The sequence below is a fragment of the Gymnogyps californianus genome, chromosome 11, assembly GCF_018139145.2.
Source record: "Gymnogyps californianus isolate 813 chromosome 11, ASM1813914v2, whole genome shotgun sequence".
Lineage (NCBI taxonomy): Eukaryota > Metazoa > Chordata > Aves > Accipitriformes > Cathartidae > Gymnogyps > Gymnogyps californianus.
The window spans coordinates 3,988,208-4,004,696 of NC_059481.1; the positions used below are offsets into that span (position 1 = coordinate 3,988,208).

Consider the following 16,489-nt stretch of genomic DNA (forward strand, 5'->3'; position numbering starts at 1 on the left):
CCAAAACTCAGTAAACAAGGTAAAGAAACCATGCTTGTTTCTCCTTACTGCAGTGCCACAAACAAGTGGGTACTGCAGCCAAGATCATGATTTCAGATTTTTCTAAGTCTAGGACAACAAAGTAGGTCTGAAAACTTACTGACTGTGCTCTCAATGTCCCTTCTAATGAGCAGCTAGTTCAGAGACACCACACATTTCTGTTCGAGGATGAAGAGACGGAGCTATTAAGGCCTTTTTCCAATTTCCCAGATCCAAGGACACTATATTCTGAATTGCCCTTAGTATAAGTGGAAGTCACGAATTATAAGAATTTCAATTTGTACTGCTCTGATGTAACAACAAAAGAGTTGACATTCAGAACTCTGCTCATGGTCAACTCCCGTTAATGATGAATCTATTCCACTGTTGCATCCAGAATATTTTCTTCCGCCTACATCCAAAAGGGAGTGAAGACTGGAAGCAGCAGCCTCTCAGTATTACGGCTTTGGCACCTAGCACGAGTATAAAATACTTGTTACAGACAACAGAACAAGTTACAGTAAGGATTCTGACAATATCCTAAACAATGGCAGATCACAAGAGAACTTCCATCAGCTTGTTTATTCACTAAGCCTCTAGCCCTATTCCTGCGTTCTTTCCATCACCCTAAAAGTCCTGCTCTTACCCAGAATTCATGCACCAGTCCTTCAGCTCCAAGGTCCACATGTTTGGCTAGCTTCCCCAAAGATATAACTTTTGCTGGTCTTAAGAGCTGTACTGTACCTAAACCAGAAGTCGTAAAAGGGTTCTTCAGAGAGATGTGCACAGTTCAGGACTGACAAGAATGCGTCTCAACAGAACAGCAAGCTACTTAATCAACCTTTCAAGCACCCAAATTTTGAGCCGAATAGTATCTGTATGTCCTCATGAACAGAAGCAGCATCAGGGTTGCTCACTGTCTTGATACAGAAGCTTCTTAACAACACCATCCAAAGTTGAGGGGGGTTTTGTTTGGTTTTTCTTTTTAATAGTCAAGCGGTGTTATTTGGAACCAGCTCATATGCTTTTTTTCTTAATTTAGGCAGTAAGAGGAAAAAAAATTACTGTCTAGAAGAATTTATCTGATTAGTACCAGTTTCTGAGAGGTCCTTAAGGTAGGGAAGGGAATCAAGGTAGGTTCCCCTCACTTAAACACAGGAGGTTTTTTGTTTTATTCCTCTAAGAGGCCACCCATGGAGGTGATGAAGTAAAAGCAAGCACACAGAACCATGAACCAAGCAAAAATTTAAGAGATTAAAAGGTAGGAAGAAAAACAACTCCTTCCAAAATAGAGGCCATGTCTTACTTATAGCAACTTTACTACAACTAGAAGTAAATCCCATACTGTCTTTGGATAAAAGCAGTGAGTTGAAGTCACTATATATGAACAACACAGCCGCTAAAGATAGGAACAGAAAAGATTTCATTCAATATCTCCAAAGTCTTTGTTCCTCCCCCTCCCTACCTCCCCTCCCCAATTTATGTTAAGACCTTTGTGAATTCTTCCTTATGAACTAACCAAATCTCCAACTTCATATTTGGAAATGAGATCATCTTAGCTGGGAGGACTTGTGACTCCTATTATCAAAACAGGTTAATGAAACTCTATCTAATTTATAGCAGAATATTGTAATTTGCTGGAGTATTTTTTGCTTCTGCTCTTAAGAAAATGGTTTTCTGTTTGTTTTTAAGGGTAGTTCTTCACCTAGATTTTCCAGGTAGATAAGCAACTTTCCTGTTGACAGCAAGCTTGTAGTCATCTTTTGCTTGAACTCCAACAGTAGTATTTCAATCACTAAAGGAACTTTAGTTCTAAAATGGATACTACCTTGAATATACACCCATAGTTAAAGTCCTGACAGTGTTTTTTAATGCTACTTTTTTATAAAACAGTTTAACAGAAATGAAAAAAATTTAAAGGATTATTACTACAAGTATTATCCACTTCAGAAGTCCCAGTGTTATCCTATTGTCAACCCTGAAAACATGTAACCTCACATACACTAAATGAAGTGATCCTTGTGCAACTAAAAGGCAGCCTTAGATTTTCTGGCTTATATTACAAAAAATGAAAACAGTGTTAAATTACCTTGCAACTGTTACCAGAACCTTTAAGTTTCACAACGGTTCCCTTTGTGTGTTAATAGTAAGAAATTAAATTAAGGGAAAAATGGACCATGGAGCAAGTACTCAGAACAAAGATCACATTAAAAAAAACCCAATTATCTACCATGCCCCTGCTCACATGGTGACAGTTATCTAATAACAAAAGACAGAACTAGGCTATAAAAGCAGGAGTTTTGTGCAAAGGAGAGGAACTGATATTTAAATTCACTCAAGTCCTAAGACTAAATGAAGCCATAAGGAATGAATCTAGGTAAGTTTTATAACAAACAGCATCATTTACTGGCAAAATTTAATAAATGTATCAGCAGAACAGTGTTTCAAAGCAGGATTGCCATCAGTTTTATAGTGTCAACCTCCACTTGACACTTTACTTCATTAACATGTTTTAGAGATCGACACAAGGCATCCAGTTGCAGTCTTTTTACATATTCCTGAGTCATAAGCTAATAATAAGTTATGATATTCACCCCTTAGTATCTCAACTTTCTTTACAGTTTAGCAAGATTTACTTTTCCTCATCATTTAGACTATGCTTTCCTACATCAGGAGTTCAGTCTTTTGCAACTAGTTAAGACCTGTTATTAATCTAAAGCCAAGAAATGGCATTATGTATCAACCCAAATCCTCACCTCAAACTACACCTATTATAGGGGCTCCTGGTTGTGATTCCAGCAGTACCACTATGTGATTTAGCACCATACAGTTTTTATAGTCAAGTAGATTTGTTATACCCAATCTTTGTTCTAACCACAAAAACAAACCTTGAAGATCATAAATGGGCAGTAAAGTATCCCTCATGACTTAATACAGATCTATTTCTAGGCTCTTCCTTAGACCCACTAATCCATTCTTTACCGGATAGATGGTGATTAGGGCATACTGGCAAGCACTCAGTTGCAATAAAGCCTAAAAGAAGTAGGCTACGTTAGATCAACACTAGGTTACCTAATCAAATTTATAGTTCAGACATTTTGCCACTGTCCACAGTACTTCAGCACATTAAACTATTTACCTAAAAGGTAAATATGGCAAATCAAAATAGGAGCCTATTGTCTCTTCAACTCTGTCCTTTTACACACGAATTAAAAGGCCATAGCCACCAAGTGACATTTAAGCCCACTAGAAATAAACTAGAGGAGAAGTTCAGAAAAGTAAAAGATAGAGGATTAAAGTTTAGACTGACTTTCTCATCAGGCATTCCTCCTGTTCCCATCCTGGCCTGCACCAGGTTCTCATACCTGGCTGCAGTGATAGAGTTGTCCACCCAGCTGACCTACAGGAATACAACTTGCCTGAAATCTATGTAATTTCTATTTCTTGTATGGTAACACTCAGACAACTCAATATACTGATTCCTTTGCTGAGCTAGTTTAAATACAGCCCTTGTATGGACCAAACAGAACAGCCAACCACCTACCCTACCTAAAGATAATCAGTGTTTGTTATTCAAACAAATTTAAAAGACAAGCTTGTTTTCTATTGCCATTTGTATCCTTATTCCAAGGAATACAGGGAGCTCAGGATCAGATTAACATCATCACAAAATAATAAAAGGAACAGCAGTGTAATTAAGGTTAAATCCTATATAATAACAAAACCTTCTGCTGTTGAACACAAATCCCTCTACAGCAAGCACATTCTTGTGAGCAGTACTACCCACTGGTAGTAGTCAAAGCTTTTGCCCTATATACCTGGAGAGCTGAATTTCAGGTAGTTCTGAAAACTCAAGAAGTCCCACAGGAGTAATCTTGAGTTGTTCTTTGTTGTCATCCACCCCAAGAGCACTCTCATAGTTACACCAGTCCTGTTAATTCTCGTATGAAGCTTTGCATAACAAAAAGGAAGAACGTTTTAGAGGATACGTATCCTGACTTCCTTTTTCTCCACAAATACACTATTTTATGTGATGAGATTATATATAATGTATGTATCTATGTATTTTTATTTTTATGTGCACACATATATACACATACACACACATTTATACACATACATATGACAAAACACAGAAGGATTAGCAGGAAGTATTTGCCGTGAGAATTCTTTTAAAGTGTATTTTAAGAAGAGAAATCTGAAGCATTTTACCTGTTTTATAACTCTGTGATCTATATATATCCCTGAGTTCTTTCATAAGTCGATCTGAAGCCTGAACTGACCCAGAGACTGCACCCTGAAACAAACAAAAAAGATGCCAAATAAGTGAAAAGTAGTATTTACATCAAACAGCTTTATTTCCATTACAAAGTTACACTAACTAGAAGGTATTAAGAATATATTAATTTCTGTATTAGGATTAGGTTTTTGAAAAGTTACATATTCTAGTGAGCAAAGACTACTCAAAAGAAACAAGACACTCTCTCTAAAGCAGCACATTAATATATACTCCTACATGGTACAGGTGATACAAACTTTTAATCAAGGTGCAACAGACGTTTTTCTGTAAAGGAGTTTAATCTCTTTGGCATTTTGATTTCCAAGATGGATCCACAGTACATTTCTAATAGGGAAATATTTCCTTTTACCTTCTGCTCTTATGCACTGGAAGAAAGAGTAAGAGTAATCCCAAGAATAAGCTTCTGCACGTAAGGTTTTACTGTTTTCTCAGAAGTATATTTTATTTGGTTATGAAAAAAGGTACAGGAGTTGGGAATTATCCACTATAGAACAGCAGCTTCTGGATGAAGTAAGACCAATCAATATGCAGAAAATGCAGAACAAAAGCAACACTATTATTTGCAAGAGAGTGAAGAAATCAACACCTACACAGAGGAAGACTAAGGTAAGTAAACCTTAAAATACCAAATATTTTGTTGTGATTTGTCATAGTTCTTGTGGTTTATGCAACCAGGGCAGAAATCTCTTCTGTTCTTTTAGAGCTCAGTTCTGTATTACTCAGCTTCTCAAAGTGATAGAAAACCTAGCATACAATTTCTGAACCTAATAGTTCAGCCTGAGATACAGTGCTAAAGGAAGGAGAAAAAAAAAAAAAAAAAAAAGGACCTTTAAGTGACATGCATACAAAATATGACGGCTCTAAAAACCACCAGTATTGTGACAAACTAATGAACACACCAGTTAAGTAACTGATGTCTACTTATATCAACAACTGCTGCACTGGATGTATTCTGCACACATCCCCAACACTGACAGTTCTGTGACCTTGGTATTAAATTTTGCCTCAATTTTCTGAGCTTTAAAGTGAGGACAGAACTTTTTCCTCTTACAAAATTAAAGTGCTTATTTAGAATAACATGATGACCAAAAGTACCTAGATTACTCTCTCCAATTCAACACCAAAGCTAGCAGGAAAGATTTTGATACTAAATCTTAGATGTTACATGATTACTCTGGTTATATATTCCACTTGAAATACCATTTTACGCAGAAGATTTTTGGAAAACAGAGAGCTAAAAATTAGAGTTACAAGATTTAAAATATGGAAAAGGAATGAGGACTCCAAATGAGGAAGGTAGCTATCACCCCAAACCCCAATCCTGTGAAACTTTGGCTTTCACCGGCAGTCAGTTTCCCAAAGGTAGATTATTTCATAAGACCCATGCAGTTCTCTGCTGCTGCCTGGACTTCAGTCACTCCCACTGAAATACAGGCCAATACATGTGGGCTCATAAGCGTGGGTTTGGGGCGGGGGGGAACCCCACCACCAAACACAAAAAAAAAGCCCCTACCTACAATAAAGTTAAGTTCAGCCTCTCTATATGAAGTACTGAATGATTAGTTTATGGGTCTGTTTTTCTACTCCATCTAAAAATTTGAGGAGATTTGTTTCTTCACTTTCCTTTCAGGCACTATGAACATCTACAAACAGATCCTTTTTGGACAGAAGGGTCAGAAAAGTATTTCTGGAGGAATCTGAAGCAGCTATGACCATTGTCTAATACCTGAAACATCATCCCTGTTTGCCTGAAGTCAACAGTGATATTATGTATTCCACGAAGTCTTAATTGTAGGATCAAATTATTTCTTATTAAGGATTAAATATCAGTAATAGTTACTTGATGCTAAAGCCTCCGCATACTCCTTCGTCTTCTCTGTTCCGTAGCATCGTATCGTATGTTTAGCTTCACATTATAATCTGTAGACTACTCTTAAGCTATTCATTTGCATATTTCACTGGATTTAATTACGCAGATTACTGAAATTCCACTAGTTTTTCTTAACAGACTGGTATGAAGAATGAACTTTGTAATTAAATATGCAAAGAAAATGCAACTTCTTTCATCTGATGAAACAAAAGCTACATAAAGACAGGGCTCCAGACAAGTCATTTCTCAGTTTACTGCAGCCCCTGTCTATAGAGCAGTATTGAACAAAGAAGGGACTTCTCTTCCTTTAACAGCAAGTGAATGAAGTTTTATGGGAACAACCTGGTTGTTTATATATGTTATTTGCAGATTACTACTATTTATACCCACTATTTGGACATTAGCTGAAAGAGGAAGCATTACACTTAAGAAGTTAACACAACACAGTGTTAAACACCATTCTCTGTAAAATTGCTGTGCTTTTTCAGACCTGTACTGTGAGTGTTAAGGTTGAGACTCACGAATGCATTGAGTCCGGAGGAAAGAAACTTCATAGAGAAGTGTCAAGATTTTGGCTATCTTCTGTGCAGAGCTGTGCAATATCCTTGCCTCATCTGCTGTATTTCTTACTGAAAGAAGGAATTTTCTTACATTTTTCACAGAATACCAACCTCTAATTACAGGCAATTTAAAAACAACTTAGATTCTCAAAGACATCCTGTGGAAAACTAGTTTCCTCATTGCATCTTTATTTCCATCAAATTAAGCTACTGAATTTCTGTACATAATGTTGGAAGCTCACCTTTGCATATGAAAACTTAAGCATCTTCTGTACTGTAGTAATTTAAAAACCAAAACTTAACACACCCACATACTCCTGAGTGCCATTATAACTGCTGAGAAACTGAAATGGTATTTAAAAAAAAAAAAAAAAGGTTAGTTTTAGTCTGTGTAAGCTAGCGTCAGTAGACTTTGTCTATAACAGTGTTTTTCAACCTTTTTTCCTATGAGTTTCTAGTTGGGCTGCCCACTCCTTATACAGCAGTATTAAATATAGTTAGACTTGCTACTCTAAAGAATCAATAGACTGCAAACCAGTAATCTGTGATCAAGAGAAAGAGGCTAGCAAGCTTCACCTAAGACGTTCAGCACAGGAGCTTACTTTACATGCTCTGAACTACCCTTGGAGGAAGTTGAAGAGGAAGCCTGCAGAGGTTAACTGCTATACCTGATGGTAACCTTAATGCCAAATACCACTGCTTTGAAACACAAAGTCTTCATTCTGGTGTCACTTCTCCTTTTCATAACTACTGTTAAAGTGCAGTTTAGAAGAGAGTACTACTTGCATCACACCTTTGCGCGATATAGTAGAGCGGTGAGTTGAGTTTTGACTATAACGGTACTAAAATAAAAAATTTTAACTTTCAATAACTTGCTATATGCAAGTTATAATTTCAAAGGCTGAATTCAGATATAAATAACTAAGTATCCTTCCGGAGAAGTGGGACTTATCACTCCAAAGGAGATAAAGGTCCCATTTCTCCAGTTGTGAGATCAAGACTTAGAGTCACAACTGCCTTAGAAATAACTGGTCAATCATGGGATCTGACCGGTATCTGTCATGTGGGGTTGATGCCAAGAGCAGAAAGGCATAGCCATTTGATCTGTAAACTGAAGAAGTTAATAGAGCTGCCAGACAAGCCCCAAGCGATTTTTTTCCTATTAAGTAATCAAATAGGCACAAAAAGTCTCATTTAATCATCCTCTCCTCTACAAGCATACTTGTGGCGCTCCAGAACAATGAGCAGGTAAGCTGGAGAAATCCCTGCTACAGGAGGTAAACATCTATGTGGACAACATGCCAATTGCTGAGAGTTGCAAATAACAGAAACACCTGGTGCCGGAATTCCCAGAGCCAAAACTGTTGGACATGAAAAATATTCGTGAGATGCATCACTACAAGCTTGTCCTGTTCTCAAGCTCTTCCCCTTAAGGATGTGCTTCTGCCACTGTCAGAAATGTGAAACTTTGGTCCAAGTCAGTATGGGCATTATATTTTTCAGAAGGGTTTCTATCTTTGATTAGTATTTTAGTGTGAACGTATAAATTTGAGTAAAATACTTTATAGAACAGTCAAGCAACTTCTAAGAAAACTAGGACTTCAGAACTAAGCTTCTGCATTCACAAGTCAGTAGGGCACACCTAACTGTGCAGAAATCAGCACAGCACAAGCCACTGCCCTAGCTGTCTGCTGCACTAAGTCTCCAGAGACATAAGGTTTTGCAGCCTCAGCTTTTCTCCTTTGGACATTTTCTTTTCCCCTTCCATCCCTCAAAACACAACCACAGTCTGCTCCTTAAATGAGTTATCTGAGGTAGGAGGTGCAGTTCACTGCAGTTTTAAATCCAAAGACCAGATTGTCTGTTTTCTGTCTGATCAGAAAAATACTGTCACACATCAAAACAGTACAGTAAATGGCCTCACAACACATTTCAGATAATTCAGCCACAAGACCAAAAATTACCTGCTAAAACAAAACACAAAAAATAGAAACTCCTACAAGATAATAAAGTAAAATCTAAAGTGACCCAAAAAGAGCTAAAGAACACAAGTTTGCTCTATTGTCACTGAACTTTCTCAGTATTTGTGCAGAAGTACATTCATTCCTGCAAGTTAAAGTAGATTCATACTTACTTCAAGGATTAGACTGAAAATGGAAATGACACCTTAGACTTCATAAAATCCGAAGATGAAAGTGGAGACATGAGACTTCTAAAGGAAAGTGCATAAACTCCTCAGTAGGAAATGGAAAAAGCTAATAGCATTATCTAAATAAGAAAAGCATTAATCTCCAAAATTACTATGTGGGGAGAGACCTCTGAAAAGCAAGCAGCAGCAAGTTGTTAAATATTTGAAGTTAATGATTCCAGTTCAAAGACCTTTTTTCACTCCCAGTAAGCAAACAGTTCTTTAAAGTTATTACAATGTTAAGAGGAGGATTAATTCTTGCTCCAAGTTACATACTGTACCACAAGCCAAATTTATTTCCTGATGCCGGCAAGAACAGTAGGATTAGGGATACTGCCAAGGAACAGAACTCATTTACAAAATTAGTAGATACGTATTCTTAACTTGTATAAAACACACAAACCCTAAAAACTCCTATGACAAAAGCCTTGAGCAGCAGAAAAATGTCTTTAACCTGTTAAGAATACCTGAGAACGGGACTGCATGTGCTCATTTCCTACAGAAAAACCTTTAGCATGATCCGTAACTTCAACCTGCATTTCAGCCAAGGGGAGAGAGGATGACCCATGGATTTGGGTGAAAGAACACAAAGAAAGTGAAAAGTCTTCTGGTTGCATTGGGCACTAGTCAAAGCCCTACATTAGCCTTCATGTTCCCTCTTCCAACAACAAGCATGTAAATGGCATGGCTTTGTTTTATTTCCTCTGCTGAGGAAACAAAGTATACCAAAAGAGCTGTGTATTTTGTGTGAAAACCAGACTATGCCTAGCCACTACATTTAAGTTTGTGAAACTCATACTGTCCTTTAAGAAAACCTACTATGAAGGGCCGTACAGATTTAAATTTTGCTTTATGTTAGGATACTGACCAAATTCTGCTATCTTAGAGCATGTTTAACATTTTCTATTAAAAGTCCCATGGTTTAGCAGCATAAAGGGGCATTTAAGTGCTACTAGGTTAGTTCTTTCCTAGGTCAGCAGTGCAGCTATAGTTTCCAGTTCTCAAGCACTTAAGAGTAAACCCTCACAAGTGCTTTGAAAAAATTATTTAAGCAGCACAGCTACTTCTGGTGACCCACAAAAATATCATGGTTCCTCAGCAGCAGTTGAATACCCTGTTCCCTGTACTCAGCTGACCTTGTTTATGCACCAGCATCAACGAGAGTGTCTTGGCATGAGAAACAGCTATTATGTAAGTTGAATCTGCTGTTGTCAAACAAAAAACCAGCAGTGTTCATTTCAGCTCCACTAGATGCACAGGGAAAAAGCAAAAGAAAAGGCAGTATTTGCCAAATGGGAAAGAACAGACAGCAAAAGAAAATCTGCAGTTTTAAGAGGCTTTCTACACCAAGGAAGAATGCTGACACTACAAAAACCTTTTTTCAGTTCTACCAAATTTTTAGATGACAGTAAAGCAGAAAATGCCTTTCAGGCTGCAAGAGGATTTATTTTCTTTAACAATTAAGAAGCCTTTACCATTAGGTCTGAGTTATAAATACAGAAATATACAGAATCTCAATAGGCATCTTCTCAAACTCGGAACAAACATTTAAGTTTAAACAAAACCAGTAAGTGACCGTTGTGTTTATGGTTAGTCAAGTCTGTTTTAAGACTTGACTATACAGCAAAAGCAGTTTGGCACCTTATGTTTGCCTGCTTTTAAATACTGAAATGCTGATCAGGTTTGGGGTTTTTTTTTGTTTGGGTTTGGGGTTTTTTTTTGGTTGGTTGGTTTTGGTTTGGTTTTTTTTGAAGGGGTGATAATTACCGTACACTTCCCTTCAGACACCCTGATAGGTAACTACTGAACTCATACACAAATCAAAGAGCAGTTTCCTCTAGCCAGCTATCTCATGCTGCCTATTTCAGCAGAATGTAAGTCTAAGGTATTTTTGATAGGTTTGCACTGAAGTCGTATTAGAACAGCACTGGGACAGGAGCAGAAGACTTGTAGTTGAAGAACTCCAATAAAATAGAAATGCTTCTATTTCCTTTGCAAAGCAGATGGCTACAAACAAACTCTTTTCCATGTTAAAGTGTCAGTAACTAAGAGGAAGAAGGTTTTTTTCTAAACTAAAGTTATTTAGGGCCAGTAATTCATGACAAGAAATAGTCAAGATTCTGCTAACTAAAGGAGCCTTTTCCCTACATTCTTAGGATAACTAGATCTATCAGGAGTGCATCCAACATTAAAAGTGGATTGGCTTGGCTAGTGCTGAGCACTTTGAATGTATATAGTTCTCACTACAAATCAAAAGAGGTTTACAACAGTGATTCTCTTGAATCTAATAGAATTTTTAAGTGCAATTTAGCCTTTTTAGAAAACATTCACTGGAAAAATCATCAAGTATAAGAACTAGAACAAAGCCGGTTCCTTGGGCAAAAATCCAGGTGTTCCCTACATACCAATCCTAAATCTTATTCCTTCCCTAAATACTTACGGGTCCCTCCCCTGTACCTAACTATTGTTCACATCCTCAACTCTCAGCTTAATGAGAAATAGCACATCTTGTGTCTGGACATGATCTACATGTCTGCTGACCTGCCAAACAGCATATAAAAACTTACGAGCTCACACAGTGGCAGGCACCAGTTCAAGCATCTTCTTTCTGTACAGGTGACTTATAAAAATTTTAGAACCCTTACCTTTGGCTGAAATTGGTCATGAACAGAAGCACTGAATTTCATGCATTACACATTTTAAGCCTCTGTGAAACAAGAGTTTTGATTTCTTTGGAAGCCAGGCTAAATAAAATTAAGGTTGTATGACATCATTATTCCCTCCTACATGCACCCTTGAGAAGCAGAAGCTTCTCTGGAACTTGGCACTTGTGACAAAACATTTCTAAGCCTCTGGAGAATAAACAGGTTTTTTACAACTGCCTGCTGGCAGGATCACTCAGAAAACTGTGATAATAAAGCTGCAGAGCTGCTGAAGGTCTCTTGCTTTATGTCTGGCAAAAAAAATCCCACCCTTCAGTAATTTCCACGCGGCGTAGATATTACTGAAAAACAAACTCACGCATAAAGTAGATTTAAAGCACAAATTCCTGGGTTTACTAAGTATGTTAAGTCACGCATGACTTTTAATGCAGTCAGTTTTATATACCGCTTTATTTGTTACTTTAATAAGGGCTCAGCAACAAAAGTCATGCTTACAACCTAGACACTTTCTGCTGATTCTGCAAGGAGGACCACTGCTCGTAACAAAGGCATCAAGCAAGAGACAGAGGGACAACCAAATAGATACCTCTGGAAATTAGACGAGCAGTTAAATATCATTAACAAGTGTGAAACCTAGATTTACATGTAAGAGTTGACTCTAGTGAAAAGCTAAAAGATGCTCCTTCATCCAAAATGCCAAGAATACCCCAACCCAGTCTGACAAAATAAATTATGATAGCATTTCCCCAGGCTGAATGAGAGTGCTTTGAAGCAGTTTTTGTGCCTCTGTGGGATGTGGACTGACAACTAACTTCCTGTGCCAAAGATTTTGATGAAAGATGAGTCCATTTACTAAATGACCTTGGAATGTTAGCCGGCCTATTCAAACTTCTCCAAAAAGAGCTATTTAGGTCCCATAACTTGAGACATTTGTCCTATAGCTGGACAGTCAGCTACAGGTTAATTTCTGTCTAGGTGCATAGCAGTAGGCTTTATTTGCTGAAAACCATTTCTGTTTTAAAGCCAGAAGTATGGCAAAGAAAAAACATAAATCATTAACTCACATTTAAGTGATCTTGCCTTTGATTTTTTCTGATTTTTTCTAAGATTGCAAGGTTCTCTTTTTCAATGCCTTCATCCTCAGATTTCTTCCCGTCAACTGGTTCCTCCTCCTTCATATCATAGTGATCCAGATCTTCAATGTCCTACAGGATAGAGGAAAATTCACTGTAAATAACTTAACTATGCTCTTCGTTCAACAAAACCCTCTCCAAGGGCATTTCGGGATACAGTCACATACTGCACAGCACTATGTATTAGTGATTGTTGGATGCCATTTCTATTTTGCTCTAACTTCACTCTCTCGGCCAACAGTATTCACTGGAAGTGTAGGGAGCCTTCACAATACAAATGAGACCCAAATTCACAACATGTTTCTGGTCACAGAAACAAGCACAATAAAACCTCTGCAAGAAGTTAAGACTGCAGTGAATTAGCCCATTAAAGTAGGTAGAAAACAGGAAGTTACGGCATTTTGAACAGGGCTTGAGAATCCAAAAGTACCCAAAGTTAGGGTATCTCCAAGATGTTTCGAAAAGCAGACTCTTTTTTCAACTAGAATCCTAGCTATATTACACTTCTGGCCAACAATGATTAACATATCTAGCAGGGATACAGCAACCCTTCAAGAAAGTTAAATATTAGAAAGCTACATGTACTTTATTCAAGGTGAACACTTCAGCTGAAGATTAGATGCAGCAATTTTGGAATCAGAACTTAAGACAACTGCCTTAAGGTGATTCAAGTGCTATTTGTGGAGAGGAAGGGAAGGATGTAAATACCTTGAAATGAAAAAGGAAGCACTACAGCAGCCACACCAGCAAGCTATGAGTACACAACTATCAGATATGCTCCAATATGCAGTGCTCCACCACACCTGTGGCTACTCTTTATGCACCATCTGTCTGCATGGCAGGAAAACCTGGCCATTAATGCAAATTCAAGGATGCTTACATAGTAGGAAACACACCTATTTGGTGCCTTTGACAACACTGTCTTCTCCAACTGTAACAGATTTTAGACTGAGTATTCTTCAAGATGCTCATGTTTCTCAAAATAATGATATAGCCCTAGGAACCGCAAGCTGCTTTTCAATTTAAAAATCGGACTAGATTACAAGTTGAAGATATCAGTGCCACACACATTGCCACCTGACAGCTTATAAATAATGACAGACATGACAATTTTTTTGTCTGAAGTAACCCAAACAGAGTGCAAAAGGCTACTTACAAGTCTGCAAGCAACAAGAGCCTTGTGGCAGCAGGATACGGGAGCATACATACTAACTTTACAGAAACTCTGGCTCCAACAAATGTGGTCTGGATCAGACTAAATATGATGTATGAAAGGCTGCTTCAAATTAATCCCAGAACATGGGTAACATTTAGATCTTTTCTAAAGGAAGACCTTTTATTCAGAGAATGAGTTGTTAATTCTTACTACACACCTTCATTAAAAATATAAATCTGAAGTAGTCAGAACAGTTCTCCTATAATAAGGCTATTTATGGTGGTTTAAAAAGCAAGCATCTTGGAGCTATTCTAACATGTTGCAGAAGTAATTGAAAGGGGTGGTTCTCACACGGTAAAAAGCTCATTAAAAGGAGCACCGTGTTGCCAGTGACATAAACCCCTTAAAGTTTAGCATGTCTGTTTTGGATGTCCTTCCATTTCCTTCAATGTATTATAGTTAAAAACTAGCTCACCTGTTTAATGAATCAGCAAACTGATTTACTCTTAGCCAGTCTGCTTCAATTTGGGAGGCACTTTCAACTGTATCAGAGCCAGTTCATATGCTGCTTGAAATAGGAGTTAACAATGCAAACTTACTGATTTGGCACACAATGTTATGTATTGTTTGACTAAAGCACAAACAGATGTCCAGTTCTCTGTATCCAAGTACCTCACAGCTGAGATCTAGGTTTAAGAAAAAAATTTCACTAGTTTTGTGGTTGAAGTGAAAGCTGATGTTAAGGTAAACATCCAAATTTTTTATTATCTTTTCTGTTGAACTCTAGGGAGATCACATTTTACAGTTTGGCTTAATTAGCCAGCCACTGCAGAGCAAAATGCCAGAATTCTACTAGATTAGGACAACAATCTTATATATACACATACTTCACCCATATCTTCTTCCTCCTCCTCCTCTGATGTAACTTCTTCTGTTGTTCCATTCTGCAATACAACAAGGAGGTTTCTGCATAAATTGTGCATGTGTTCCTTTCTTTCAAAAACAGGAAGTCTACTATCAAAGAGAAAGCAGTATATACGAAAGTTACACTTATCAAGGTCTGCAAAGGACTGAAGTTTAATGTGAAAGATACACAAAGATGCTTTCCTGGATTATGACAGTGAAGAGATTTTTGCATGAAGCAAAGACAAACAGAATGTCACAACTAATTTCACATGAAGTTCTAAGCAGAAACTTAGGATTCAGATAAGGGTATCCTATTCTGAGACAGTGACAAATGCAATAAACAAGTCAAGTGGGTTATAACTCATGATCTCTTAACCATGACATCAGATCACGGCTCTGAATCCATATACATGCTAGACCTCTAAAAAATAAAAAAAACCAACAAACTTTAGACCTCTAAAACTTAATGGATTTTTGTCTCACTACCTAGAACTTCTATGCAACAACTACTATCATCACATAGCCATTGTTAGATTATTTGATAAAACACCAAAACAATACATTGAGGTCATTTTTCATGGCTTTCCATGTCAGGATACCACTTCAGGCTCAGGAAGTTTGAGCTGCAGAAATACTCAGGAGCATTCCGATATGCTTGTCCTCTGCTTACTCTTCCTCTGGCAAAGAAGGAATGCCACTGCTGTAGACAATGCAGGGGACTAGACGGATCTTTGGTCTGACTTACTAAGGCCACTCCTATTGAACTTGCAAATTATCTGACATTTCTGGCTAAGAAACCTTCCATGAGTTCGTTTTTGAGTTTCAGAGCATAAGCCAAGACTCTTCAAAGCAGCTACTTCCTAATATTACAGGCCTATTGCCTTACAGTTGCACTGCTATGTGGGTGGCTGAGAGAAAAGACCTATAGGATTACAGTTTGGCACATGACCAAAATTAAGCAAGTTATTTGTCATTACTATAGTACTGTCACCACAGGAAAACCATCTGTTACGCTACAGGAGTTTTTAGAAATCATGTCATCTTAACATGTATAAGCAAAAGAAGATATCATAATCTTATTAAAAATACAAAAAAGAACAGTTACTGTCAGTTACCAGTTCTGTTTTCAGCACAATACAAAACGTTTTAGTTAACCAGAACATTTCACAGCCCTTCACAACTTGTAATTTGTCAAGTGCACAAAAAGTAAACAAGGCACCTCAGATACTCCCTACCCAAAGTAGCATATGGTCTTGATATCCCATGTCTCTGCAAGGGATTGAAGAGGAAGGAAAACATCAATAGCAGTTCATCCAAGTGCACACTGTAAAACATATACTCTTCAAGGAAAAGCAAACAGTGTTTAATCACATTTACATTTTGGAAAAAAGTAAATTTGGGAAGCACTAGGAATGCACAGTGATTGCCTTGAACAGTATTTAGGAGAGAATTAAACTGACAGCACTGGTATCACATATACACCTTCCAGTGACACAGAAACTCCGAAGTAAATTGTGTAATATTATCACAGCACTATTAAATGGATTCTGCAAACAAAATTCAGACTGAGGACACCATCAAGCAACAGTGCTTCACATCTCAGTTCTGGCTTACACAAGGTTTAATTGTTCCCACCATCTTGTTTCTTAAGAGTTGAAAAAACAACTCCTTCATTGCCATAAGGAGGTGTCCACA

At 37.6% G+C, this 16,489-nt stretch overlaps 1 protein-coding gene across 3 annotated transcripts in view; it reads right to left on the minus strand.

The window, feature by feature from the left end:
* UBE2Q2 (ubiquitin conjugating enzyme E2 Q2) overlaps positions 1–16,489 on the minus strand; it is a 50,806-nt gene that overhangs the window by 9,754 nt on the left and 24,563 nt on the right. For all 3 annotated transcript variants that reach the window (XM_050902985.1, XM_050902984.1, XM_050902983.1), the window contains 3 exons: positions 14,776–14,832; positions 12,664–12,804; positions 4,231–4,315 (listed from right to left, as the gene is read on the minus strand). In XM_050902985.1, the coding sequence (XP_050758942.1) occupies positions 4,231–4,315; positions 12,664–12,804; positions 14,776–14,832 (283 nt within the window). The remainder of the gene's footprint in view (positions 1–4,230; positions 4,316–12,663; positions 12,805–14,775; positions 14,833–16,489) is intronic.